Here is a 27,641-nt window from a genome sequence, read left to right on the forward strand (position 1 = left end):
CCTTCTGTCCGTGGTGTCAAAATATGTTTTCTGCCGATGAGAAGCAGTGGTAGCATTTGCTGTCCTCATCATCCGCACAGGCTGCACTCAATGTCTGTGTGTGTCTTTGCAACTTTGCCATCTGTTCAGGGCCGGCTCTAGCCATTTCGCCGCCCCAAGCATGGCGGCACGCCGCAGGGGGTGCTCTGCTGCTCGCCAGACCCACTGCTCCGATGGACCTCCTGCTGGCGTCCCTGCAGAGGGTTCGCTGGTCCCGTGGCTCCGATGGACCTCCCGCAGGCGTGCCTGCGGATTCTCCACCGGAGCCGTGGGAGCAGCGGACCCTCCGCAGGCACGCCCGCGGGAGGTCCACTGGAGCCGCCTGCCGCCCTCCCAGCAACCGGCAGAGCGCCCCCCACATGCCGCCCTAAGCACGCGCTTGGCGCGCTGGGGCCTGGAGCCGGCCCTGCATCTGTTTGTTGAGTGGTGATTGTGCGTGTAGTGTAGACGTGACAAATCAATCCCCGATCACTCTCCCGTTGATCACTGAACTCCAGCAGTGCGAGAGGGGGAAGCAAAGTCGACTGGGGAGCTGTGGTTGTTGATCCTGCACTGTGAGGACGCGAAATAAGTGATTCTAAGTCGATCTAAGATACAGCTATTCTTGGAGCTGAAGTTGTGTATCTTAGATCGACCCCCCCCACCCCAGTGTAGACCAGGCACTCACACTGCTGTTGTCTCTAGTAAGAGCTTACTGCTGTTCTCTTCTGCCCCCCTGGCTGTGTGCTGCTGGCTCGCTCAGCAGGATATTTGGGGAGCGGGGAAGAGATGTGGTTGAATTATCTCCCTTTTAAATTGGATGTAGGAGGCAATAAGAAGGCACCCAGAACACATATCCACACAGGGATTCTTCTTTGCTCGTGGGATGAGAGTTAGTTTTAAGTGTAAAGAAATTAAAAAGGACAGTGACTGACTGAACTTCACCATCCATAGATTAATACACAACTCATTTTGGCTACCTCTCTGCGCCCGCCTTTGTTCGAGGCTGTCATATGGTGGCCCTTCTCCTGAGGAGCCCTCCTGTGGCAGGCCATAGTACAACTAGGGCACCTGCCTCAGTGTTCCCTTTCTTCCAACTTCCCCATTAATGCCATGCCTTTGTTTCCAGGTATAAATAGCCGTCTGCAGCATTAATTTATTACAAAAAAAAGTCCCACAACCATAATCTAACCCTCCCCCGCACAGTCTAAATAGTACAGTCAATCTTTCAAGTCCCAACAGGCTATCTGGCATCAGCACACTGCAGCTCTCCTGTACAGCTCCAGCATCTCACCATGCTTCACAATAATACAGCTCCAGCATCTCTCACCACTCGCTCCAGCTCCCAGGTACAGCTCTGATGTCACTCACCATGCCTCACTCTGTCCAGCTAGGGTGCTTCTCTGCCCACTTTCATTCTCAGGTCTGATTCTAGCTCTTGTCGTACTCCTCCATCATGCCTCAACCTTCAGCTCTCCAGCTCAGGGAGCCAACAGGCATCTTCCTCCGCCACATTCAGCCCTCTCTGGCCTGGGGAAGTTTGTAGGTGACCCCGACTGCCTTTCTGCCTTTTGCTTTCACCAGCCTGATCTGGCTCTGCGGCTCAATCAGGGCACTCTGACCACTCTCTTCTTTGGAGACATCCCCTCGTGTAGCTCTCAGCCCAGCTCTGCACTTCTTCTGCGCACTGTCTCAGGAGTCTGAGTTCTGAACTCTCCTTCAGGGCATCCATCGCTGAGCATCCGGCACTCGGTCAGTGCCCTTAGGCAACTGGATGAGGAAAGCTGGGCCTGATTTCATGGAAGGGACCAGCTACCCTGTTACAGAGGACAACCACAGAGTATCAGACAGCCAAGTCTGAGATCTAGCTTGTCTACTTACCTTGCTTGTCTTAGGTAGTATCTCATTTCTTCCGACACAGAAGATGGTAACCAATTTGACTGTCAGTAGCAGTCCAAGGAAATCATTGACTGAGGTGTTTTTTAATAGACCAGAGGTTCTCAAACTTCATTGCACCACAACTCTCTTCTGACAACAAAAATTACTACATGACCCCAGGAGCAGGGGACTGAAGCCTGAGCCCCACCACCCCGGGGGAAGGGAGAAGCCGAAGTCGAAGCCCAAGGACTTCAGCCCTGGGTGGGGGGGCCTGTAACATGAGCTCCACCGCACAGAGTTGAAGCCCTCCGGCTTTGGCTCCAGGCAGCGAGGCTCAGGCTTGGGCCCCAGCAAGTCTATTGCCAGCCTTGACAACCCCATTAAAACAGAGTCATGACCTACTTTGGGGTTGTGACCCCCAGTTTGATATCCGCTGTAATAGACGATTGCCCACCCATTAACAGTAAAAGGTAAGTGGGCTGTAGGAATCCACAGAGAATCTGGTGGCTTTGTTAGGGCCAGTGGCTGGAACGTGTGTGCGTGACATATACATGCATTTCTGCTGAAAACCACCCTCATGAATGCAGCACCTACTTTAACAGATATGCCCCTTGGGTGTGTTCAGAGTCACAGCTGCTGACTTTAGTTACAAATAAAACCCATAGTTTTATTCTTCAGGCAAGACATGGTGGTGGATTCTGTTTGCATCATCATCCACCCACTTTGTACTGATCTCTGCTGAGTTACTGCTGGGAATGCCCTTTTGAGGCAACAGGCTTGAGGGGTTGTGCGGGGGGGAGGGGCAGGATTTCCACTGATGACAATTTGTCCTACACAACTATTATTTCTGAAAGCAACCCAACTTGAACTGAACAAAAGGATTTTTTCCCCACTGAAAGTGCAACATATTTGTTATGGACATCAAGACATGACAATAAGGGAACCTAACAATGCCACTTGTACAGAGTGGCTGTTAAGAATAAAACTGCTTTTTACCATTTGGATGGATCCTGGCAACCATGTACCAGGGGAGCTGAATGGCAGTTTCATCAGTTGTGAAGGGGACCTGCTTTTGCTTTTAAATTAAGTTGCACTGTTGAGCTAGCAAGAGCAAAAGAGAACACAGGTGCCATCCAAGTCTCCCCAGGTAGAAGCGTTAATAGTATTTTGGCCCCATCCAGACCTGTGAGAAAACTGGTGGGCAAAAAGAAAATGCAAAGTAAAAGAATCAGTTGAAAAGAAAAGTGTTTAAAAAAGTAACAAAGGTGAAAGATTCAAGTTAATGCAGAGTAAAGAAGACATAAAAGAAAAAGGCAATTCAATCAATGTAGCAGTTAACTTTTAAGTGTTATGAGCATAGCAGATGGTTAAAAAAAGAGACAGTTAATTCTATTTAAAGAGCTATCATGTTTAGAAATTAAAACAAGAAAAAACTCCCCCAATGTTTAGCCAATAGATCCAAAGGGAACTAAAGGGAAGGTGGACAAGTATGGTTTTTGATTTTCATTAAATACAAAAATATTAAGCCCTGCAAGGGCTTTGAGAAGGGACCTCAGGATTCTACACATCCTATATGAGATTAATAAAATCTGGTATCTAGGACAAGTGACTCAGATTGGTATTAGATTATTAATATATCCCAATTAGTCATTTTAGCAATACCATTGACTACGTGTTTTATAAAGTAATCAGATTTCATTGACAAATTTTATATTGCTGCTTTCCCCTCTAGCACTGCAGAAGTCAATATGGATGTCTTTTGGGTACATTTGTCTGGGCATGCACTAGCATTCTAATAGAATGGATGACAGCAGGAAAATACAGTTACATAATCCCAGGTGAACTCACCTTTGGTTTCTCCTTTGTGTGTTTAGGGCACAGACTTGGATTTCAGGATGAATTTTTTTTTTATCTGTGCAAGACTCCCATGCATGTCACTATAGGAGTCCTGTTGAAGTCAATGGGAGTTTTACGTTGCACTGGGACTCTATTGTAACTCTCCCACTGATGGGGTAATGAATTTTAAAAAGACAAATATTCCATTAGGAAATTCCTGGTCAGTTAAAACTATAGGATCCAAGCCAGGGAGGTTGTCGGGACATTGACCAGGATTCATTGCTATGAAGCCTTGGGGCTGCTACTGAAATCTTCCAGCATGACATTTAATAAAGGAGTGAACTTGTTTGAAATGTCATTAAGAATATGCTTTAAAAATATTTACATCATAAGGACCAAATCCTATTCCCTGCTACATCCAGGCAGCTGTTTTCAATAAGGTGGTGTGGCTAAAACTGAGGGCAGAATTTGGCCTTAATATAGGAAAAAACTGCATCTTGTGCAAGTATTTTTCGGTCAGGACAAAAGACCCATTCTACTCAGGAAAGCAGGGAAGCAAAGCCATGTAACACAGATGCAAATTTTAATATTTTTGCCAGCAAAAGCTATGTAACTGTAGTAGCATTTCTGTAGCAGTGAAACAAGTTATCATCATGCTGCCTAGCAGTTACCACCACTACCTGAATATGATATAGTGTTACCTGACTTCCTTCACGATGAAATTCGAGCCAAGTTTTACTTTAGTACTCCTGGGGTTTAAGCCCTGCTGTCACCCTCTCATAGATGGGATGGTGGATTTTCAAAAGAAAAATGTTCCATTAAGAAATTGTGTGGTCACTGAAAACCAGCCATGGAAAGGGGATGGAGGACTTCACTGCACTCCGCTGACCTTAATGGAGAGGCATCTGCTTACAGCAGTGCTGAATTTGGTCCACTGGCTTTTACCCTCACTGTTTGACCTAATCTGTAGACTACCTAACTCCAGGAGCCGTGCCAGGGTTTTTGGCGCCCTAGGTGGGGGTCCTTCTGTGCTCCCGGTTGGCAGCGGCAATTCTGCGGCGGGCGGGGTCCTTCCACGCTCCTGGTCTTCGGGGCACTTTGGCAGCGGGTCCCGGAGCAAGTGAAGGACCCGCCGCAGAATTGCCGCCGAAGACCCGGGAGCGCGGAAGGACCCTCGCCTCCAAATTGCTGCCGAGAGCCACAAAATACCGCCCCCCCAATCCTGGCGCCCTAGGCGACCACCTGGGTCACCTAAATGGACGCGCAGGCCCTACTAACCCAGTCCTGATCTCTGCATGATCACAGTGCTTCCCTGTATTTTGTTCTGCCCCACATTATTACTTTGCAGTATTTTAGCCATGATGGTCCCAGGATATTAGAAAGATAAGGTGGGTGAGGGGTAATATCTGTTATTGGACCAACCTCTGTTGATGAAGGAAACAAGCTTTTGAGCTTACACAGAGCTGTTCTTCAGCTCGAAAGCTTGTCTCTCTCACCAACAGAAGCTGGTCCAATAAAAGATTTTACCTCAGCCACCTTGTCTCTCTATTATTACTTTGGATAGTACTAGATTAAAACAATACTATAGGTTTTTACATTGAAAGGCAACGCATTAAACCCGATAAAAGGAAAAACCTTTTCCATACAACACACAGTTATCCCATAAAACTCCCTGCCACTATGACGGTAGGTTTCAAAAAAAAGGATTAGACCTTTAGAAAGAGAGAAAATAGCAGAGGATTAAAAATAATAAAAAAGCTCAGGTTTTTTTGGAAGGAATATTAAACCTTGTGCTTCAGGATAGAATCTTTAATTAACTTAAACTAATTAATTAAGCAAGGAAGAAACTTTCCCTGTGGGCAGGTTATCCCATAACAGCCTACAGCAGGATTTCTTGCATCTCCCTCTGAAACGGCTAGTACTGGCTACTCAGAGAGAGAGGATACAGGATTAGATGAACCATTGTTCTGATCAAATATGGTTACGTTCTTACCTAACTGCTTTGTAGCTGCTGCTTGCAAAACAGTCTAAATGGAACCTTCTCCTCAAAGAAGAGACTTGGAGAGTTTTTAAAAGCATGTTTATGTGACTGCACATCAATGTTTGTGTAAAAAGGGATTTATGACAGTTTATACCACAAAGATTACAGTAAGAAAAAGCACTTCTTTATGACAATAATTCACAAATTCACAAGGATCACTTTAATATACAAAGCAATTACTACCATTCTGAAACACAAAGCAGCTAATATGTACATAGTGTTAATAAAATGCATTATAACTCAGTACAATTTTTTTTTAAACACAGATAAAGCACAAAAAGATTAAGTAAAAAAAAATTAAAGCAGGGATGTTTCTAGAATGTAGGGAATTGTAATAGGAACTTATTTCCCGCATCAAGGTTTCTTTGTTTAGTAATTTAACTCCCAAAGAAATGCTGGAGTTAAGGCTGAAATACCCTGTTTTGTGCTGATAGTTTTGGGTAAAGGATCAGAAATGGGGTGAGGTGAGCTTTACCCTTGCCATCTTAAATTAAAAAAATAACAATAGTTAATAATAATCCTTGCTCTAGAAACCTCCCTGAAAAACATTGTTCTAAAAACATTTCAAATTACAAATCTGGCCTAGAAATTATTTATTTTTGACATGAACAACTGATATGTGGGCAAGTGTGTGCGGGATGTATGGGAACAGTTGCTAGTTCCCACCTCTCTCTGCCCCTTCCCTTCCTCACCACAGAAAGTCCACACGAGCAGTGGAGTGTTAAATTTAATACAAATTTGCAGTTCTATAATTTTATTTCTTTTTAAATATAAATAATTTCATTACACACACAATGGAGTGGCACCTGGATAAGATACAACTTGGGTAGAGCATCCTGCTGTCGCCGATTCTTAACTTTAACCATTTGCAGATGGCCAATGGGCACAAGACCCTTTTCTTGTTGGTTCCCCACTTCGTGTTATCCCAGATTTCCCCTTACTTCATAGAGATGCTGCCTAAGGCTGAGACTCAACTAATGGATTTTGATAACAGTATGCTTCCAAGTCACAAGTACAGCAAACGGTCAGCTTATGTTAAACGTGCTAACCTTGGATCATTAGCCCCCTTCCCCCACCCTCTCCCCTGCCCAATGTATGTCTCCTGAGGACAGTAAACTTTCCCTATTTCTTGCTGGTGAGAACGAGATCTAAAATTACCATCTTATATAGTGAGCCAAAAAGTGCAGCTGGGACCTGAACTTGCAGTACCAGAATGTAGACAGGTCAAGGTCTTTAATTTGTGCTAGGCAAATTTGCCTGTTCAATTCTCTTCACAGGCTATGATTTAAATACACTTATAAAAAACACTGCAAGCTGAAAAACCTGAAACACAAACCCTTTTTGCAAACTGAATCTGGTCCCTCTTCCCTAAAGATACAGAAATATTCAAGCTACATCCATCAACAGAGCTGAACCTACCTGAGCAAAATGCCAGCTGGAACTTCAGGACCCTGTCTGTATATCATGTTGAGTCCTTCCAAACTAGCTCAGCTTTATGATATGTACAGGTCCCTCTCGGATCAGTATCTTTTATAATTAGCAAATTCAGAAGATCAAGAAACCACTCCTTAGTCACAGTCCACACAAACCGTGAATGTACAGGACATTTGAAAAGCTCACATTACAAGGATCCAGGGTATAGCTAAGTCATTAATTCCCCTCATTGCCACTGCAAAAGAGAGTTAGCTGTGCTTTTTTTTTTTTTAAAGCTGAATGGGCGTGTTATCATTACATGCACCTCCATTTCCTGGTACGTAGAATCTGTAAATCCTTTCGCATTTGTTTTCTTGGGATGCAGCTCCGGAAATGTGCAGCTATATCTCAAACGGGGGACAGGGGACTAATGTGACTGAAAAGGTTTCAGTTTCCCTTCCAAATTAATTTCCCTTTCTCACTTGAGTTCTTTGAACTAGTTCTGTTTTGTCTAAAAATAATTTAACATTCGTCCTGTACGTGTTCCTAAGAGACAGAATGAGATTCTTACACGACACCCTGGTATCTAGCCTTTTGGTACTGCCAGTTCAGATCCCCTGCCATTTTGAAGTAGCCCCTGCTGAAAGTCAGGTGCTAAGAGGCTTCATGCTGAAAGCTCTTCATGAAAGAGTCAACAGATCTGTGGAGAGGAGTGAGAGTCACGAACAGGTAGTAGGTCTGTAATAACCATGTCAGGGAGCTTTTCAAGCAAAGCCAATATCCAATTGCTCTAAGGTATTTTTCTTTTTGTCAAAGTGCACATTTTATCAAACATTTACAAAGCATATCACGTAACAAAAATAAATATACAACCTTTCCTTTAGGTCACTGGCGAATGGTCTGTCACTAACTCTGTTCTCAGGGCAAAAAATGGCAATACAAAAAGGATCTCAGAAACGCAGATAAACCCTCCTATAACTGCCACAGGTTTGTGACCACTGATAATGAACTTACTTCAGAGTGTAGACTTGTTCTTGCTTTAACCTGCAAAAAGCATCGGCTGTCTGTTTTAAAAATAAGCGGAGATCAGTTTTAATTAACAGGTGACTGCCTGCAGCTGCTGTCTACTGGAAGCCCAGATTAAAAAACGGTAGTACAAATTTAGATCAGAAATGTTACGCATAGGGTGGTTTGTCCTTGTTAAAACCTTTATTTTTTCCTGAGTCTTCGTATGGTTCCAAACACCCCACCACCTTTCTGGTCAGTGTTTAGTACCAGACAAGCCAGTAGGTCTGAGACACAAAGACAAACCATAGAACAACCAAAAGCCTTCAGGTGACTTTGTCCTGAAGAGCATGACTGGCTAGAATTGTGCTTTCAGATACTAGCAATGCTGCTGGCAACTATCCAAATCTGGTGAAATCGTTGGTCAAATAAAAATGGATAGTCCCTACACCACGAGATTAAAAAAAAAAAGTCTTACCAGTGGTTTCTTAGTAAAACCCCTTCCAATAATTTTTGCCTTTGTTATATAGCTGCCAAAGACACAAAGCAAAAGTGAACAATTCTGAAGGAGGGAGGAGTTTTTAAACAATTGTTTACATTATTTCAAAATCTCCATCTAAGAAAAACACAATAGCCTTGAAGGATGAAATAAAATCCTTTAAAATGGGTAACTCAACAACAGCACAAAAAAAAAAAAATCAATAAGCGCCTGAATAATGCAGCCCAAACCTACTGAAAATGTAAGCGTGCGCACACTCACACACACACAAAAGTAAAAATTGTTTGACCTCAATATACTATAATACTCAGCATTCCTGACTTAAAAGCTCTCAGAGCTGTAGATTATATACTGTGTGTGTATATATATATATATATTTTACATATTATACATATGTATTTTTTCCAAGAATATCTAAATTAAGAGAGCACCTCTGACAATATCTTAACTGCCTGCTTAGTGCCTTTGTTTTGAAAAATAATGACATTACAAAAATTATATTTGAAATCAATTCTTGTTTATTATGAACATAATGGATCTAGCCCTTTCTAACCCTCTCTTCAGTTAAACCAGGTTATCAACGCTTGAAAACTCACAACCGTAAGATAGAAAACAAGCCTCCCATTTAGTTTCAGCAGAAATTCTGATCTACAGCAAAATGGCCCCAATTTATAAAAGCTAACTACCCCCAACACCTTGCTGTTTGTTACTGGATTTCTGCATTGTCTTTTTCTTTCCCTTTTTGGCCAATGTGAATAGTAAAGCATATACTGGTAAACTCAGCCAGCCCTGTACTTGGTCTAATATGATAATTTTTATTCTTGGCTTGTTTCATTTCCATTAAAGAAATCCAAGTCTCCAAATCCTCAATGCTGCATGTACAAAAATAAAGATTCTTGTAGATCTTTGGGTAGTTTAGAAGGCTTAGTTTTTTTGTGTGCACGACCTTAATGCTGATGAGGGTCTGGATTGTTAACCCTGAAGATTCTAGCCACAGGACATGTACACCATGGACATTAGCAATGCAAGCTTTCCCACACTGCATAGTCAATATGTTTCCATATGTCCTGGAAGTCACACCTCTGGGGCTAACAGTTCAGTCTCCACAGCCTATTCAGTTCTTGGTCTCTCTCTGCTGAGAGACTATTAACAAAGGTGCTAATTAGTGCCAATTATCTAAAAGGAACAGATCTGAGATCATCAACTAATTTCATGTGGGTTCACCACAAAACCCACGTTTTTGAAAATAGATGGTTCTGTAGTGGGAAAAACCCTGCTTCAGGTAGAGTATTAAAAAGCTGTTTTAATTCTCAGAGCTGGAGTTATTACATATAATTGTTTAAATGAGGCAATCAGTAGTCCATGCCTGCAATATCATCAAGGCTTCTGCTTCTAGCACTAATTCTGAGACAATACCATGCATTTATAGTAAGCTCTTTGTCTAGAGAGGGGGCACAAATTCACTCCAATATATGTGTATTCTCCATCTTTAAGAATCTGCCAATTTTAATAAAAGCACATTTGAGAATTTGGGGGCTTTCCTTAAGTTTGCATCACTAAACTCATAAAGTGACCTCTAAATTTAAAAAAAATAAAAAAATAAAAAAAGGAAAATCAATCCTCTACTGCAGATAAAAATAGGCCATGTATAAAAACTTCTTGACAATCCTAGATTTGAAAACTTATCCTTTCATAATCCTGATACTCATGTTCCAGTTTTGTTTAATTTGACATATAAACAAAACTTGACCTGAAGTTATCTCTGCCCCAAGATTAAACAATAATGCTATAAGTTTAACTATGCTCTTTCTTAAACCTCTTGGAAACCGAATGCCCTCTCAAATAAGAAAGACAGAATTTTTAATACTGCTAACAGCTGTTTGAGTCAATTGGTTACAGTCCTCTCAGTGTCTTTTATTATAATGCCGTCTTGGCTGTCTCACCATTTAAAAGGATCTTAAATTTGAAATTTTACCGTAAACAGATTGAGTGAACAGCAGAAAATATTAGCTAATACTTAGATAGCCTAGGTATTAGTACAGACCACAGTCTTGTGTGTATGTCTAGATACACAAAGCTTGAAATAATAACCAGGACCTGAGATCCAGAGCAAACTTATTTCATCAAATGACCAAGTTAAAACATCACAGTCTGGCTTTAAAGGGCCAATACACAAACTAGGCATGATTTTTTTTGACACACAATGGAAATCCTAACGTTGAGTACAGAGCTCACTGTTTTTAACATGATACATCTACTGTTTCTTGCCATGTATTTCTGGAAAAAATAGCTATCCCCTCAGTGCATACTCAAGGGCCCGATCCTGCAAACGTCTGACACATGTGAGCAACTTTACTCAATAAGTAAAGTGTTTGCTGGATCTGGCCCTTTACATTAAAACCATCCACTGAATATGTACATTTATGGTTAGGATGGGCAGGTTTATAGTCAATATTTTCCCCAAACACAGTTCTCACCCTAAAAGTGGGATTCAGTAGGGAATATTTAGTCACATTTGTAGTCCTCATATTTGAAGTTGTCTTACAAAGATGAATTTAAGTAGAGAGGGAGGCCTCAGGGTTTGAAAAAGAGTTTAGCAAACCAGTGCTCAACATAAAAGTAATGCAGATAACCTACTTGTTTGAGTAGAGCTGAGACATTCAGAGGAATTCCATGCTCATCAATGAATTTACACATGGAATTGGTGAAATAGCTGTCTTGGATAAAAACAGGTAGGGCTTTAAGCATTACTCTTGTTTACTGTGTAACTGTCTTCTAAACAAAAGCTGTTCACTATTGTACCTGTGGGTACTTTGAGTTCATTTCCCATCCAATATCCCGATGTTTCACTCAGTTGGTGATTTCTTTTAGTGTATTCAAAATATTGAACACACAGACACACACACATACACCTACTGCAAGAAGCAACAACTGACAAATAAAGGAAATGGTTTCTGAGGTATGGAGAAGCTTTTATCAATCTAGAAGGCAGAAAGATTACAGATGACACACCAAAAAGCCTCCTGGGCTAATTTAATAATTTTCTCTCCATACTAAGAATCTGTATATGGACCTCCCTTCGTTTGGCATGTCACTCAGCCATATATTTGAATTGTTTATAATGAATATGTATCAATTTGGCAACTATTGCTTCTTCATCACGCCATACCTACTTTTATATATATGTGGTCCACAAAGTACTTCAGGCCAAGAGGATGGGGGTGATTCTGTCCCCAAGGCAATCAAAAGAGGTCAGCACAAACTCTTGAAATCATACAAAAGAGCCCCCCTCCCCAAGTCTTCACAAATGAACATTATTACTTCTTGAAAATGCTGGGGGGCACAAGAAAGAAGTCTTTTCTTCTTCTTTTTCACGCTCAGGATAGTTGTGATGAAAATAATCTCTTGGGAGGAGAAGTGGAGGCAAGTGTTTAAACATTCACAGTTTAATGCAAAGCACAGACGAATTAAATTCTGTAGTTGCTTTCAGGCAGTTTCGCGCATAGAAAAAAAAGAAATGTTTAGAAAATAAAAAGTTTACTTTGTCTTTCTGGTTGTGGGCAAACCCAGTCTCTATCCCACCTTGACAAGTGAAAATGGGATCCAAAATTAATCTGATTTGTGGCAGTAAAGGTCCTTAAGTGCTTTCAGCTCCTCAATCAGTGTCTTGTTTTGGTTTTCAAGCACAGCCACTCGGTTTTCTAGACATTTCACATATTCTTTCTTCTTCCTGCGACACTCACGCGCTGCCTCCCTGTAAAGCAAAAAAGGCCATTCAAACCCAGAAAATTTGAGACCAGGAGCTGCTTTCGAGCTTGATTGTTCAGATCAAACTGCCAAAACAGAATCAGTGTTTTCAGAACCTGGCTGTAGAATTAGAGGTATTTGTAATTCAGGAAGAAATTAAGTATATAATGATTTACATCTCAAATCACAAACATATCAAAATCACAAGTATCACTCCAATATAAAAGTAGCAGCAAATAAACACTAACAAAATTCTGCCTGGTTTAGAACTTAACTCTGAATGGTATCGTAACTATGGTGGCCTTTGTGTTGAGTGCATCACTTTGCTATCACTTCACCGGGTTCTATAATAAGGGTTAAGATGAGTAAAAAACCTGCATAAGAGCAATGTTCATCTTACTAGTAAACCTATCCATTTGCTATGGCACAACTGAATAAGACAGCAGTGATAAACAAATGTTTATTTTGTTTACCACAATGCAACTTAAGGCCATCACGTATTTGCCCTCTACCTGTACCAACCTTGTTAACAATGCCCTCATTTACTGATACTGTACATACTATTTACTGATACTGTACACTTAATATTACAGCATTTCATTCTACACCTCTGAGAAGCTGCCAGCCAGGCTGATTCTGCTGAACAGATCAATGACACTATATTGACGTGACATTTAAGATCCCGAAGAAAAGAAAACACTGAACCAACGGCTGCATCAGCATTTCAATTCAACTCAAATCTCACCAGTGTCTATTGTATCAATAATACAAGGACCAAGAAGTGTTGAAGTAGCTTCAACACAGTAAGCCGCAGGGCTGCTTTGTAAACGCTGGCGCTGGCGCCCCCTAACTCAGATATCAGCCCTCTAAGCATAGTGCTGGTACCAGAATGCTAAGAGCATCAGTGAAAAATACTAAGTGCTAAGCATCCTTGAAGCAAAAGCTTTACTAGTTCCTAATTTATGAGCACCAAAGTGCAAAGGAAAAACAGGTGTCAAAAAGCCACAATATTGCACTGAAGCAATCAGAGGCAAGAACTTCCAAAATGAATAAATGTGTATCAGACCTGATTGGAAGGCTGGATAAAAGATCTGTAAAGGATATGTAGCAAGGGGGCAGTGGGATCTGGTAAAAAGCTGTAGCAACCAGGACATTTGGAAGGCAATATTTACATGCAACAAAGAGTGGGTGTGACAGCCAGTCTCTGCCCTGGGTGTGCTCCCTCTTTGAAAGGGAATTCTGGAGTCACCCACCAGTTGGGGGATCTCTGACAGCATGGCTGTGATGATCTGCATCACTCTGCACAAGGCCTGGATCTTCTGGTGATCCCTTGAGAGGGTGGAGTTGGGGCATGATCCCTATTTCTGTAATACCTTTCATTCAAAAGATCTCACACCACCCCTGTCGGGTTCATAAATAAGCTCATACCCATATTTACAGATAAGGAAAACTGGGACCAGAAGGGTTAAAACTAGTCACCCAAAGGTCACAAAGGGCTTCATTTCCCATTAAAAATCAATGGAAAAAACCCCACTGACATAAATGAGTGATGGTACAGGTCTAAAATCACACAGTGGCAAAGCCAGGAAAAGAACCCAAATCCCCTACTCTACTCACATGTCATCTGGAAGCTACATAAGACTTCTGTGTAACTGCCATAAAATCAATTCATGACTGTGACCCAGGACCTCTTGATGCCAACTAGCAGAGTGAGCACACAGAGGTGCATATGAGATAGCTAAAGCTAAGATTTTGTCATGGTTATTTTTAGTAAAAATCATAGACAGGTCATGGTCAATAAAAAGAAATTCACAGAAGCCGTGACCTGTCTGTGATTTTGCTGCTGCGGCTCCACATTTTCCCCCTCTGCTCACAGCAGCTTGAAGCTGCAGCATGACCATATTTCCCAAGGAGAAAATGGGACACACCCAGCCATTCGCCCGAGGTGCCTCTGCCCCCGGTGCAGCTGTCACTCATTGCTGGAACCCTGCAGGGGTCCCGCTAGCTGCCAGCTCCAGTCCCACGCAGAAAATGTTACGGAGGTCTCTGGAAGTCACGGATTCCATGACCTCTGTGACATAAACATAGCCTTAGTTATAGGGATTCCCTGGGTCTGATATTTAAATTCTAGTTCTCCAAAGAGCGTCATGTAGTTTCTATTGAACGGCAACGCCTGTGTCACAGCAGCCATCATAATCTCTGTGAAATGTATGCACAGATAGGTAAGGAGATATTATATATATATATATCGTAACAGACCATTGTATACTGTGTGTCCAACAATGGAAGTCGATTTGCATACTGAGTCAAAGGCTTATGAAGAAATTGTGGGGACTTTACCAGAAGAAATTAACAGGAAGAGGTGAACAGCAGGGGAGAGAGAACACTGTTTGCAGGTAAAGAACATAAGACAGGGCTAATATATCTAGGAGTACAGAAAGTCGCCCTGACATCCTTCATGTGTGGGAGACAAGCTGTCAGCAGGCTTGGTCATGAAAAGAAAGTCTCAGCTATCCTGGTTGAAAAACACTTGTGAGCAGGATTTTGAGATAAGCAGTACCTCAACAGACAAAGGGGTATCATGTTAGCTGAGTTTTGGATCTACAATGCATGTTATGATTTTGTTTTCTATGAAACTCTTTGTTTCCATTAATCCTACTTGCTTCTTCTCGAATCTCTATTCTTTGTTAAATAAGCATATTCTAAGGTGTAACTAGTAAACTGTGGGATTTGGTTACTATGGGATCTGGTAATTCTGAGTGTCCAGTGATTAAGGGGCTGGATGCCACAGGGAGATGCTTAGAGGACTTTTGTTTGGAGCATACCTATTGCTAGCCTAAATGAGGGACAGGGGTGCCTGTGTGGGCTGAGAGGGGAGTGCTTGTGTTTCCTGTGTCTGGAAAAATCAGGGAGCTGGCCCTTGGCAGATACAGACAAGGCTTCCTCATGCTAAGAGCAGGTGGTAGGGAGGTGCCTCACAATGGTGACCCCTGAGAAGCATCACAATGATCCTATGCAGAAATACCTACGTAGGGACCAGAAAACTTCATGAGGGAATTTCTTCTATCATTGAGAGCTGGGAGAAGAGCATTCTTACACATTCCCTTGCAGAAGAAATGTGAAGTATTATTAGGGATGCATTTGCTACTACTTCAGGGTTAAGGTGCATTCTGAAATTGGCTTAAAAACAGGACAAATTCCTGTTTTTCTCTACATAAAGGTGGCTCTTTGATCTGAAATTTCAGGCTTTATACCCTGCCATGCAGTTTTTAATTTCTTTTCATACATTTTTAATATGAATTGTCTGAAATGGGCTGTGTGGCTGAAATTTGTCCATGGTGGTCTGTTTTTGTTATTTTAAAAAGAAATCTTGTCTATCCAGCCCAAAATTAATTTTTGAGAGATTAATCTTGATTGGATCTGGGGTGATGGGCGGATTTTAACAATATACATATTTAGGGTCATTGTCAGCCATTATTTGTCATAACTGAAAGATTCTTTTAAGAACAGGAAATTTACAATTTGCAAAATCATATTTATTACAATACCGTCTATAAATATTTTATGTAATCCTTCAGCATATATTGTCTTCCCATCTATCTCAGGCATTAGATCATTTTTCCCTCCTTCTCTGATGTATCTCCGCTTTTGAAACACCTATTAGTTAGGCAGGTTAAATAGGCAATGTGACTCCTGCAGAAGACACCAATATCACATGGGTAGGGTTGATTTCCCATGTTTTCCTGATATTCTCCAAACTGCAAAGCTTTCTTTGATTGTGGGTAGGATTCTTAAGGGACCTCAGAATTTTAACTATGTTTCCTCAAATAGAAAAGGCTCTAGAGGGTAAACAGTTACACCAACTAATATCTGAAACTTGTATTGAAAGAGGAGAAGTGACTTTTTGGTTAAAGACCTTTTGAAAAGGTGAATTCTGGAGTTCAGCACTAGTTATTTCTTCATTCGTACTATTCAAACAATGCATAATACTCTGTTCATGTGACGTCCCCTCACAGTGTATTCACGGCTTACCAATAAACAGAAGATAAACTCCCCTACATAACAGGCTTTTGGAATAACAGGTCAGTCAATCAGACCTTTCACAACCCCCGGGATTTCTTTCCCAACACAGATGGCATTTTCTTGGGTTATACTGTTTCATGCTGAGGTGTCAAACACATGGCCTGTTCTGCAGCTCAGATAGGTCAAGGAGGGCGCAAATGTGAGGAGCTGAAGTGGGAGCTCAAGCTTGTTGGGACAGAATCAGTTAAACCTCTTTCTCCTTCTCCCGCTCCCAGCCAGCCACTTTCACCTTTACAACATCTGGACTTGAGCAGGCTCCTTCCCAGCCTCTCTCTGACCCCATGCTACTTACATATGGCAATATACCTACCTCATAGAACGGAAAGGGGCCCTGAAAGGTTGTTGAGTCCAGCCCCCTGCCTTCACTAGCAGGACCAAGTACTGATTTTTGCCCCAGATCCCTACATGGCCCCCTCAAGGACTGAACTCACAACCCTGGGTTTAGTAGGCCAATGCTCAAACCACTGAGCTATCCCTTCCCTCACCCTTCTTCCCCACAGTGTAACAGGCTTGGGGTAGTGGCTGTTTCTCTCCTGCCTCACCAGTTCCTGCTTCTCCAAACACCCCCACCCCATAGTGTAGTTTCTTTTTCTCGCTCCCTAACCCTATCTGCTGCCACTGCTGAGTCCTGAGAGTCCAGGCTCAGAGGAGCAGCTGCTTCTCTGCCCCTCCCCTTGGTTCCTGCTGCATCCAGAAAATAGAACCCATGGGGTAAGTGCCCAAAGGGGATGGGTGAGATGAGAGAGAGAATTCACCAAAGTGGGAGGTGGGCACAGGGACTAGTAATAAGGGGAACGCACAGAAGGCTAAGTTAAAGAACAGAGGAAAGGAGATTGCATAAATGCATTTACTTAACAGATGCTAGTTGAAAGCAGAATGCACTGACAGCCAAGTCTTATGGCTTCATAGCCACAATATACTGAGTTACCAGATGTTGTTTGTCTTAGTTGACATCTTTAAAGAAGTCTGACCTTCTTCAGACAGTGTTTCATAAAGGGGATGAGAAAGGCCAGGAATCTATTTGCATAAACAACTACACACACACACTTCTCTAGACCTGTTAGAAATACAACATGTATACTGCACGAGTTAAACACTCATTACTCTAATTCTATGCACAACTAAAGCAAAATTAACACTACGCACATACCTGTTCTTCATTAGACGCACTTCTCTCTTTCGTGCAGCTTCCTCTGCTGGCTGGGTAGGAAGTGCTGGGGAGGAGGCCATGACCACGCCAGGTGCAATGGTGCTGGTGGGTGCTGTGCGAATCTGGTAAGTCTGCACATCTCCTGAGGCAGCTGAAAGTGAAGTATAGTGTTAGGTTACACAGCACTACGAGAATCCTGTTAAGGCAGCAAAGAATCCTGTGGCACCTTATAGACTAACAGACGTTTTGGAGCATGAGCTTTTGTGGGTGAATACCCACTTCCTCAGATGCATGTAGTGGAAATTTCCAGGGGCAGGTATATATATGCTAGCAAGCAAGCTAGAGATAACGAGGTCAGTTCAATCAGGGAGGATGAGACCCTGTTCTAGCAGTTGAGGTGTGAAAAACCAAGAGAGGAGAAACTGGTTCTGTAGTTGGCAAGCCATTCACAGTCTTTGTTCAGTCCTGAGCTGATGGTGTCAAATTTGCAGATGAACTGAAGCTCAGCAGTTTCTCTTTGAAGTCTGGTCCTGAAGTTTTTTTGCTGTAGGATGGCCACCTTAAGGTCTGCTATAGTGTGGCCAGGGAGGTTGAAGTGCTCTCCTACAGGTTTTTGTATATTGCCATTCCTAATGTCTGATTTGTGTCCATTTATCCTTTTCCGTAGAGACTGTCCAGTTTGGCCGACGTACATAGCAAAGGGGCATTGCTGGCATATGATGGCGTATATTACATTGGTGGATGTGCAGGTGAATGAACCAGTGATGGTGTGGCTGATCTGGTTAGGCCCTGTGATGGTGTCGCTGGTGTAGATATGTGGGCAGAGTTGGCATCGAGGTTTGTTGCATGGATTGGTTCCTGAGCTAGAGTTATTATGGTGCGGTGTGCAGTTACTGGTGAGAATATGTTTCAGGTTGGCAGGTTGTCTGTGGGCAAGGACAGGCCTGCCACCCAAGGCCTGTGAAAGTGTGGGATCATTGTCCAGGATGGGTTGTAGATCCTTGATGATGCGTTGGAGGGGTTTTAGCTGGGGGCTGTATGTGATGGCCAGTGGAGTCCTGTTGGTTTCTTTCTTGGGTTTGTCTTGCAGTAGGAGGCTTCTGGGTACACGTCTGGCTCTATTGATCTGTTTTCTTATTTCCTCGTGCGAGTATTGTAGTTTTGAGAATGCTTGGTGGAGATTTTGTAGGTGTTGTTAAAACACTCTGTGAATAACACCTAGTCACCAATCTAAACATAACCAGATAAAACGAGGTGATGACTCTAGGCTACAATATAGGAGGGATTAGCATTATCTGGGTTATCAATGGTAGTTCATTCCTAGTTTAGTATATTTATGGTTGCAATCATTCTTGCTGAAGAGGGCTTAACTTGTGTCTGACGACTAGGTTTATCTGCAGCTGTTAGTCCTACTGTACATTTTTCTTCCACTGGATTTCTGACAGTTCTATTTTGTGAACAGGCTAAGCAACCATAAATCTAGCAAGGTAAGCAGGAAATAGCTTTTAGGATCTTCCTAGGCAAACAGTACTTTTTAGGTGAACTCTAAATGACTAACTGTAGATGCGAACTGGTAATTGCATGTGTAAGTATCTGGGGGTTTTGTGCAGATATGTAGGATTTGTATCTATAGCAGGCACATGTGCAATTTAGACACTAATTGTTGAAACACAGCCCATAGCACAATATTATTTCTTTAGTATGATCAGCTTTTATTTACTTGGGAGTCTATTGCATTTTCACTCTTACTTGAAAAAATGTCTTTTTAAAAAAATATACATGACAGAAGATCAACAAGACATATTTTCCTCATACATATACATTAACCTTAAAGTACTAATATTCATCAAGGCTTGAAAGTCTCTTCCTTGAATGATTTGAACAGAGTCAGAGCAAAATCAGAAGCATCTTTTTTTAACAATGTCTGTTTTATACTGCCAGAAAGAGCATTAAAAAGGAACAGTGATTTCTAACTGGAGAGAGCAGTAAATTACTAGTAAAGGAAAATTCCCCTATGGAAAGAACACTGTGAACAGATCTCTGCCCAAAGAACAGGAAAACATTCCTAAAACTTTACTTCTAATTTATCATCATTGCAGCTAACCACTTGACAGAAATTAGGAACTCTCAAGAAATTTGTGTCACAGGTTTTGGGGAACAGATAGCAAATATTCTCTTGAAAGAGCTGAAGGAAATATGGTATGGACAAAGCAAAAGTGAACTAACTTTCAGGAACCGAAATAAAAGCATTTTCTATTTCCAAAAATATCTTAAGTTTGTTCTGAGTGACAGAAAATGTGACATGTTTTTTTCTGGAATTTATTTTATCTGTTTTAGAATTTGATCTGTGCCAAAACTGTTAATTCCTTTTTCTCACATTTTTGAGGGAATTATTTTGGGCAAGTTAAATTCCCCTAGGACTAAACATAAAATGATGGGTTATTCTTACCCTGTACAACAACTTGGTTACTCGGTACAAGAATCTGTTGTCCATCAGTGGTCTGTGCATATTGTAAAATGGTGGTGCCAGGCTGGGTTGCAGCTGTGTTCGTCATGGTCAACGTCTGGAGGCCCTGTACTCCATCTGTGCCATTGTTAGCCAGCTGTATTGCTCCTCCTTGGGTGATAGCAACTGAAAACAAATACATTTGATACAATAGTTAAACGATTAATTTATCTGACATGGTTATTTACAGTTTCCAGCCCAGTTACAGAAGAACGGTTTGAAACATCTGAGTTAAATCTCTTGCACAACTACATACCTTAACACCAGACAGGTCATTGTAACTGTATTTTAGAAGTGGTCATTCTTCAGCAGTGACCTACTATCATTTCATTCAGTACCATAAGGTTGCTACCTTTCTGACAGACAAAAATATAGACCAAGAATTGCCTCTCCTACCAGTCACATCCCTAAGAGAAGCTACATCCCTCCCAACGTAGAATTGTAGTATTTACTGAGTTGATGATTTTCTTGTTGGCTACGTGCTCTTTTCTCTTTTTTTCCTTCTGCTCCTTTCTCTAATTCCTCTCCTCTCCATGCTTTTCTCTTCAATTTTCACCTTGCTGTGTCTATTTTGTTCTCCAGCGTCTTTTCCTGCTCGAATCCCCTTCTCATGCACTGTTTGGACACACACATATCCAGTCTCTCATTCCATCTAATAATTTTGTTTTCTCTTCCTTTTCACTCTCTTAATCCACTAATTTCCATCCCAGTATTCAGGCTGCAGGGGGAGCACATCATACACAGAAATTGAAATTTATTATGCATTTCAAATAAGGTTATGGAAGCCCTGCTTTTTTCTTGTCTATCTGAAAATGTAATTGCTACTTTGTTATATATTATAAGTGTTAAAAAATTTTAAGCCAAAACTACAGAAATATTAGCTAAGAAGGAAAATTCTGAAATGCCACAATAGCTTTCCTCTCCCAAGAAAGTTTTGAATTAAGCACTCTGATTAATCCCTTTTGTACCTTGGAAAGTAGAACATGTACCATACTAATAGCAACCAACAGGCCTTGTGAATGTAAGTTATATATTTTACACGCCCACAGCTGGAATGTACTTGAAAGTCACAGACCCTATATAGTCATGGAACAGGATTAATAAGGCTTCTGACATTGCACAAGGGTCACATTAAATTAGTGTTATATTGACATCTTTTACCCCAGCCCAAACAGTCATGCAAGTAGAATTTAACAGTTCTCTCTCTTCCGGTCCAACTACCACAACCAATAATAAACGCAACTACGTACTGTACTGCCCACTGCTGGTTTGGTAAATTGGAGTTGGCACTGTTACAGTGGTGATGGCAGGTGCTGATGTCTCCTCTTCGGACTTTTCTTCTTCAATCCTCGGCACTCCTGGGGCGTCTGAGGACAAGTCATTCAAAATTTTTCTGGCAAAGACAGTGTGTTGTAAAAATTTTAACAAAAAGTGAAAGTAAAATCAATTCTGCTGGCTACTTGGTGCTGGGGAAAACTCAAAAGTGCAGCAAATAAGGCAATAAAATACATGTGCTGGGAAGAAAAATTAAAGCACACTTTAAAACGATGCTAGGTAACAGGGTTAAAAATGCCACAGGAAAAAGGTGGTGTGGAATCAATCTAGAACAGCCTGTGTGTTTCTGCATACTTGGATCTAGAACTCACATTTTCCCTTTTTCTTCAAAAACTTCATCTTTAATACACTTTTTACAAGTTTCCTGCTCTCAGTCACAGAAAGATGTGAAAAAAGAAAGCAAGAGTATTTAAAGCACCAAACCTCCTCATTGCCACCATCCATATCCAGAGGACGTGTTCCTGCTGCAGAAGCCACCAAGGCCTAAAATTCACCCAGGGACTTTAGTTTCAAAAACTTAGCAGAAATGATTGTGAAGTGCAATCAGCTTATGACCTAGCATCTGTTCAGGAGACAAGGCTGGGCGTTTTAATGAAAGTCACACAATTAAGTCCACAGGTTAGGTAATAGTTCTGCTTGAGAAAGCTTTCGGACTTGCAATAGTAAAGGGAGGGAGGAGCAATTTGGGTTTAATTACTGAGTTGGCTTAATTATTCAAAGCCAAAATGGACAAAACATAACATACTGCAGAATCTCAGAGTTATGGACACCAGAGTTATGAACTGACTGGTCAACCTCACCCCTCATTTGGAGCTGGAGGTATGCAATCAGGCAGCAGCAGAGAATCAATCAATCAATCAAATCAATCAATCAATAAGCAAATACAGCACAGTACTGTGTTAAACGTATACCACTAAAAAAAATTGAGAAAGTTTAAAAAGAGATTTGACGAGGTAAGGAAACTGTTTCTGTGCTTGTTTCATTTGAATTAAGATGGTTAAAAGCATTTTTCCTCTTCATAGTAAAGTTTCAAAGCTGTATTAAGTCAATGTTCAGTTGTAAACGTTTGAAAGAACAACCATAATGTTTTGTTCAGAGTTACAAACATTTCAGAGTTACGAACAGCCTCCGTTCCTCTGAGGTTCTACTGTAGTCATAAAGGTCATGGATCTCACTGACTATGACTAGAACTGACTCGGATAGATGCTCAACAAAAGAGCTGCCCAAAATGCTTGGGTCTACCACTTGCCCTCTGTGCTGCAACTGGACCGATAACTCTCTCTACCAAGAATCTGGAGGAGTGGCAAACTCTCTTTTATTGACTGCATGCTCCATTATATGCAACTGCAAAAGGCTTCTTTAGGCAACAAGGCAAATTGGGACTTTCTTTTGTTTTTGTACGAAGCGCTATTCGTTCTGTTGTGGACTGCACCCCTAGTTCTCATCCAAAAACATTTGAAGAACCCAGGCCCAGATTACACTGAATTTTCCTGCCTGGCTTTAGTAGCTAAACCTATATATTCCTGTATTCCAAGGAGGCTAGTCAATTACCAAACAATCTGAGACAAAGACAGAGATAGAAATAGGGCTTTGTTGTTATTAATTAGACTCTGTTAGTACCTAGGAACCCCAATTGAGGCTCAGCTCCCCATTTTGCTAGGCGCTACACAGACAAGTAACAAAGACAACAGTCATCTCCCTGGAGAGCTTACAATGTAGGCATCGGACAGGTGATGAGACAGAAAGGATGAGACAGGTGGACAAAACGGACAAACGATGGGGGGATGGGAGGATGAGGTAATAATAGAACTGAGCAGCAGTTATCAGAAAAGCAGAAATTACAGCTCACCACTTTCTTAACCAATGCCAGATGGGCATGGTGGGTACTGTGGCAGAGGTAAAGTATTAATGAGGAATTTCAAATATGATAAGGTGTTGGCTTTACAAATTTAGATGGGGAGTTTCTCCCATGCACATGAGGTGGTGTGGAAAAAGTGAAACATATCTGAGTTAAAAATGGACAAGCAAAGTGAAGGTGGGATCATCAAGGAGCTGGTTATGGCTCCCTGATTCTATGGGCTGATCTCTACCAGCCCTGTCCCTAATGTAAATTACAACAGCCTGGTTATGTTATCTGAGAACTAGCAGAACACTGCTGTACTCTGGCCCCGACCCTTTCTGTTCCAACATGACCCTTCCGCTGGGGTGGGGAGGCTGGCTGGCATAGAATCCAGGTACACCAGCTTTACATCAGTTGAGTTTCCTCCTGCCTAAATGGCACATAGAAGCTGGCTTGAGGGGGACGGAATCTGGCCCTAAGTGGCTTCACCAAAGCTACAGACAGAATTAGTGTTAAATGTGGGATTAGAATGCATTAGTCCCTTGTACTCAGTGCTCTGCCTTGTTCACTAAACTCTGTTGCCTCATTTTGGTCAACTGCCTTTTCCTGTGGTCAGATGTCATACTGGGTGCTCAACGGCTCAGCTGCACACAGCTGACTAGGAGGAAGTCGGTGGGAGATTTAACACCAGTAGCCCTCCCCTCCGCAGCTACAAACACAAGTGGGGCACTTGTAAAATCTAGAAGCCTGCCATCATGGCTTTAATTGCCCCCTAAAGACCCAGAATGGCTATAGAAAGGGACACAGAAAACCTGTGCACTCTAGGAAAAATGAATAACAAGTTCTCAAGCCGGGTGACTGGCTTATATTTTCAAGCCAATTTTCACAAAAAAGGGCTAGAAACTTATAGCTGGATTTTCAGAAGTACTGAGCACCTACAAATCACTTTGACATTGAGGAGAGCTGTGACTGCTTATTAAAACTGCGTCGTTAATATGTTTTAAAACAAAACGTGAAATTCTCATTTTAAGGGCCCTCAGATCAGAGATTTAGTGTGCATATGATTATGGGTCCCAAGGCCAATTCTGCTCCAAATAAGTGATTCCAGTACTGTCTCCATATCTGCTACTGACATTGTCCCTGCACATTTTCTGAGGATGTGCGGCTCATTCTAGACCTTCACATGCCAAAGTAAGGATACATGTCAGTTTCAGCACACCAAAAAGCGTTGCTGAATGGAATTACATATAATCAATTGTTCCACGGCACTGCATTTTAAAAATGAATTCATTACTCAAATACAGAAGAAAATTCCGCCCTGCCAGAATGAGCTGTTCTTTGTAACATTCATGGACATTTACTAAAGGAAGACATGAATGTCTGATTTAAAGAAAAGTTGTTCTGCTGCATAAGCGCCTGCATGCAAGTTAGAGATGCCCAAGGCTAGTTCTAACTCACATCCAAGACTTTCCTGCATTTTGAAGAGAATAATACAAGTAAACTAGCTTGACTAGGCCACTTCCCTCTTTTCTGGGCATCTGCAGCCTGTTTGGTTATCCGCTAGTTTTCCCCAAGAAGCATGGCAAATTCTAAGAAATACCACCTACAGCAGTTTTAATGAGCCACATAATGTCATGTTTCCACTGGACGTCTCAGGTAAAGGGAAGAATTAAATCTGACTATTGCTAGTGTTTCAACATAATCAACAAACAGAAAAGTTGATTCTACAGAGACTACAGAATATACAGCAGCAACCTACCTGCACATTTCAGTGGCACTCCAAGAATTAAATATCTATTTATGCGACTTCTAAGGCTTCTCTCACAGTTGTACCTAAATGCTACACATATAGATTTATTTAGCATTGAACTTATTCTCAGCTGATTTTCTTTCCTATCTCTCCATAATGGCAGATATTTTTCCTCTTTCTCCTTATCTTATTCTGCTGATCTCCTGGCATCCCACCAGAAATTGGTCATGGAAAGGTGTCACTGAAGGAATATTTTAGTAAAAAAGGAAGATCTCATATTAACTACGGAAACACACTATTTGTCTACCCATTTGTCGAATAAATGCATCAAGCAAAATGCTTCAGCTTTTAACAACCATACCTGTAGGAGGGTCGTCTGGAAAGGATCTCTCTGCGTTTCTGAGAGTCTGTGACACTATCCACTGACTCCTGTGAATCTTCACTTTCTGCAATAGTGGAGATCTGTAAATAAGAACAGAATAAATTTACCATTGTAAGCAAGTTTAACAAGCCACTTCTACAGTAATAAATCTACCACTATAAGCAAATTTTCACAGTATGCAAAAGACATTATCAATACAAGTATTATACAGGACTTTGACCTTGAAAATCAAAAGTAATAGTTGATCACTGGTTACTGGATACATAGATACCCAAAGTCAACCATCTAGCTTCAGAAATGTATTTAACTATTAAGTCACTCAAATGAGAGAATATATAATGGGCAAATTATTATAAATAATGGTTCCACCCACTTTTTTCTTTCCATAACTCCTTCTTTCTATCCTGCTTCCATCCAGTCCAAAGAACCAAAGCAAGGTAGGCAGTCAGGTCTGGAGACACAGTAACTAGAAGCAACGTGGGATTGAAAGCAGAAGGGTCTGGAGACAAAGGGAATGAGGAGTGCAGTTGTGACAGAACCAATTATAAAACTCTACAAGGATATGGAGGTCCTGCAGGAGCCTTTCCTGGTTTCATGCTGTATACTTGGCGCTTAAGGCCTCCTGGGTGCCATGCTAAAGGGTTATAAAACCATAGCAGACTGTGAAGTATTGGACTGTAAATATCACCATTCAAAATACATTTTTGTACTTCATCATCCGTTCTGAATTCCAACATGATTTCATCATCACTCTCTTACCTTGAATCACTAGAGCCAGAAACTAGTGCCACATACCACCTGAAAATTGTGCAGCTCCAGATTTCTAACTGGGTAAAACATTAAACTCTAACTCCAATAGTCCGAGGTAGGTAGAGCGTGACAAAAGTACATAACCGAAGTAATGCAAGGAAATAACCAAGATCATTATCAGAATGATCCCATTTTAAAGCGTCACCTAATTTTTTTTAAATCAATACTGGTTTAAATACCTCTATTTAAAAAAAATCTCAATAGTTAGCTTTTAATTTAGTTTAGTTCTCATCTCTGTGGGTTCCCAATGCCCAAAAAATGATTTACCACAGCCTAAATAGTTCCTGCTTCCATGTTCAGCAACATTGGATTTAAAAGGTAATTTAAAATGTTGCTCAGAGACGGAACCACAGTAGAGATTAAGACTAAGGCTTTCTGGACTACTGAAGCCTTTCTCCAAGTCTTTAATAAATTCTGAGATTGGCTTTTCACCCTGTGAATCATAAACTGTATTGTCTTTTGTTTATACAGCATCAAGCAATTACTAAGGTTTTATAAAGTTAACATTCAAAACATTAATATTAAAATCATTTATCGCAACCTGCCAGAGGTAGAAATACACATGTAAACCAATACAAATGTTTTCCAAGAAGCAAAAACTTTGATTCCTGAACATCAGCCACATTAATAATTCGGCAATCTCTAAAATTGTTGTTGTTGTTCATTTAAGATACAGAAATGAGACATCTTAGAAGTCACTAAATAGACATAAAAATGGTCTAGTAATGTTAACTTTGCAGCAGGTAAAAGCCAGATATAGAAATAGTATAAGCAAAAAGCACAACCTAATACCAACTTCTAGAAGGAAATGAAACTCAATAATGTGTAGAAACGAAAAGCAGATAAACCACAAAGAGACAAAAGGAATGGGATAACAAGTACAGTACAGACTTTCCTTTCAGCATATTCTAAGTTGACATGACACAGAACACACATACGTTGGATTAAGGTGGACTGATAAGGTTATATAGAATGCATGAGTTAGGAGTTTGAAATCCTTTAATACATACCTGAACCGTCTGGACCTGTGGAGACTGAATAACTGATGGCTGGGCTGTCTGAATAACTCCATGGACTTGAACTGTCTGCCCATTAGGCAACTGTACTAAGGTCACCGTTGGGGCAGAAGACGTTGCATGAGCTGTCGGCATAGATACCTACAAAAGAGAGAGAAGGAATATGTATTAGATTATTGCAGCATCTCATTATTTGACTACCAAGAACATTCTCAGCAGTAAAAGGATGACGCCTTTTCTCCTAGGAAGGGCTTTGATATCCAAAAATGTTTAAAAGGGACACCAAAAAACAAAACAAAAAAAAACACACACCCCATCTAGGCCCAACATTT

General features: G+C 41.3%; 1 protein-coding gene across 1 annotated transcript in view; it reads right to left on the bottom strand.

Moving 5' to 3' along the window:
* Positions 1 to 5,795: 5,795 nt before the first annotated feature.
* Positions 5,796 to 27,641, bottom strand: part of CREB1 (cAMP responsive element binding protein 1) — a 54,345-nt gene continuing 32,499 nt past the window's right edge. Inside the window, exons 3-8 of the mRNA XM_030579571.1 lie at positions 27,304 to 27,450; positions 25,463 to 25,563; positions 21,427 to 21,569; positions 20,120 to 20,302; positions 17,671 to 17,821; positions 5,796 to 12,444 (exon numbers count right to left, since the gene is read on the bottom strand). Of these exons, the coding sequence (XP_030435431.1) occupies positions 12,300 to 12,444; positions 17,671 to 17,821; positions 20,120 to 20,302; positions 21,427 to 21,569; positions 25,463 to 25,563; positions 27,304 to 27,450 (870 nt within the window). The 3' untranslated portion in view covers positions 5,796 to 12,299. The remainder of the gene's footprint in view (positions 12,445 to 17,670; positions 17,822 to 20,119; positions 20,303 to 21,426; positions 21,570 to 25,462; positions 25,564 to 27,303; positions 27,451 to 27,641) is intronic.

The sequence above is a fragment of the Gopherus evgoodei genome, chromosome 11 (genome assembly GCF_007399415.2).
Source record: "Gopherus evgoodei ecotype Sinaloan lineage chromosome 11, rGopEvg1_v1.p, whole genome shotgun sequence".
NCBI lineage: Eukaryota > Metazoa > Chordata > Testudines > Testudinidae > Gopherus > Gopherus evgoodei.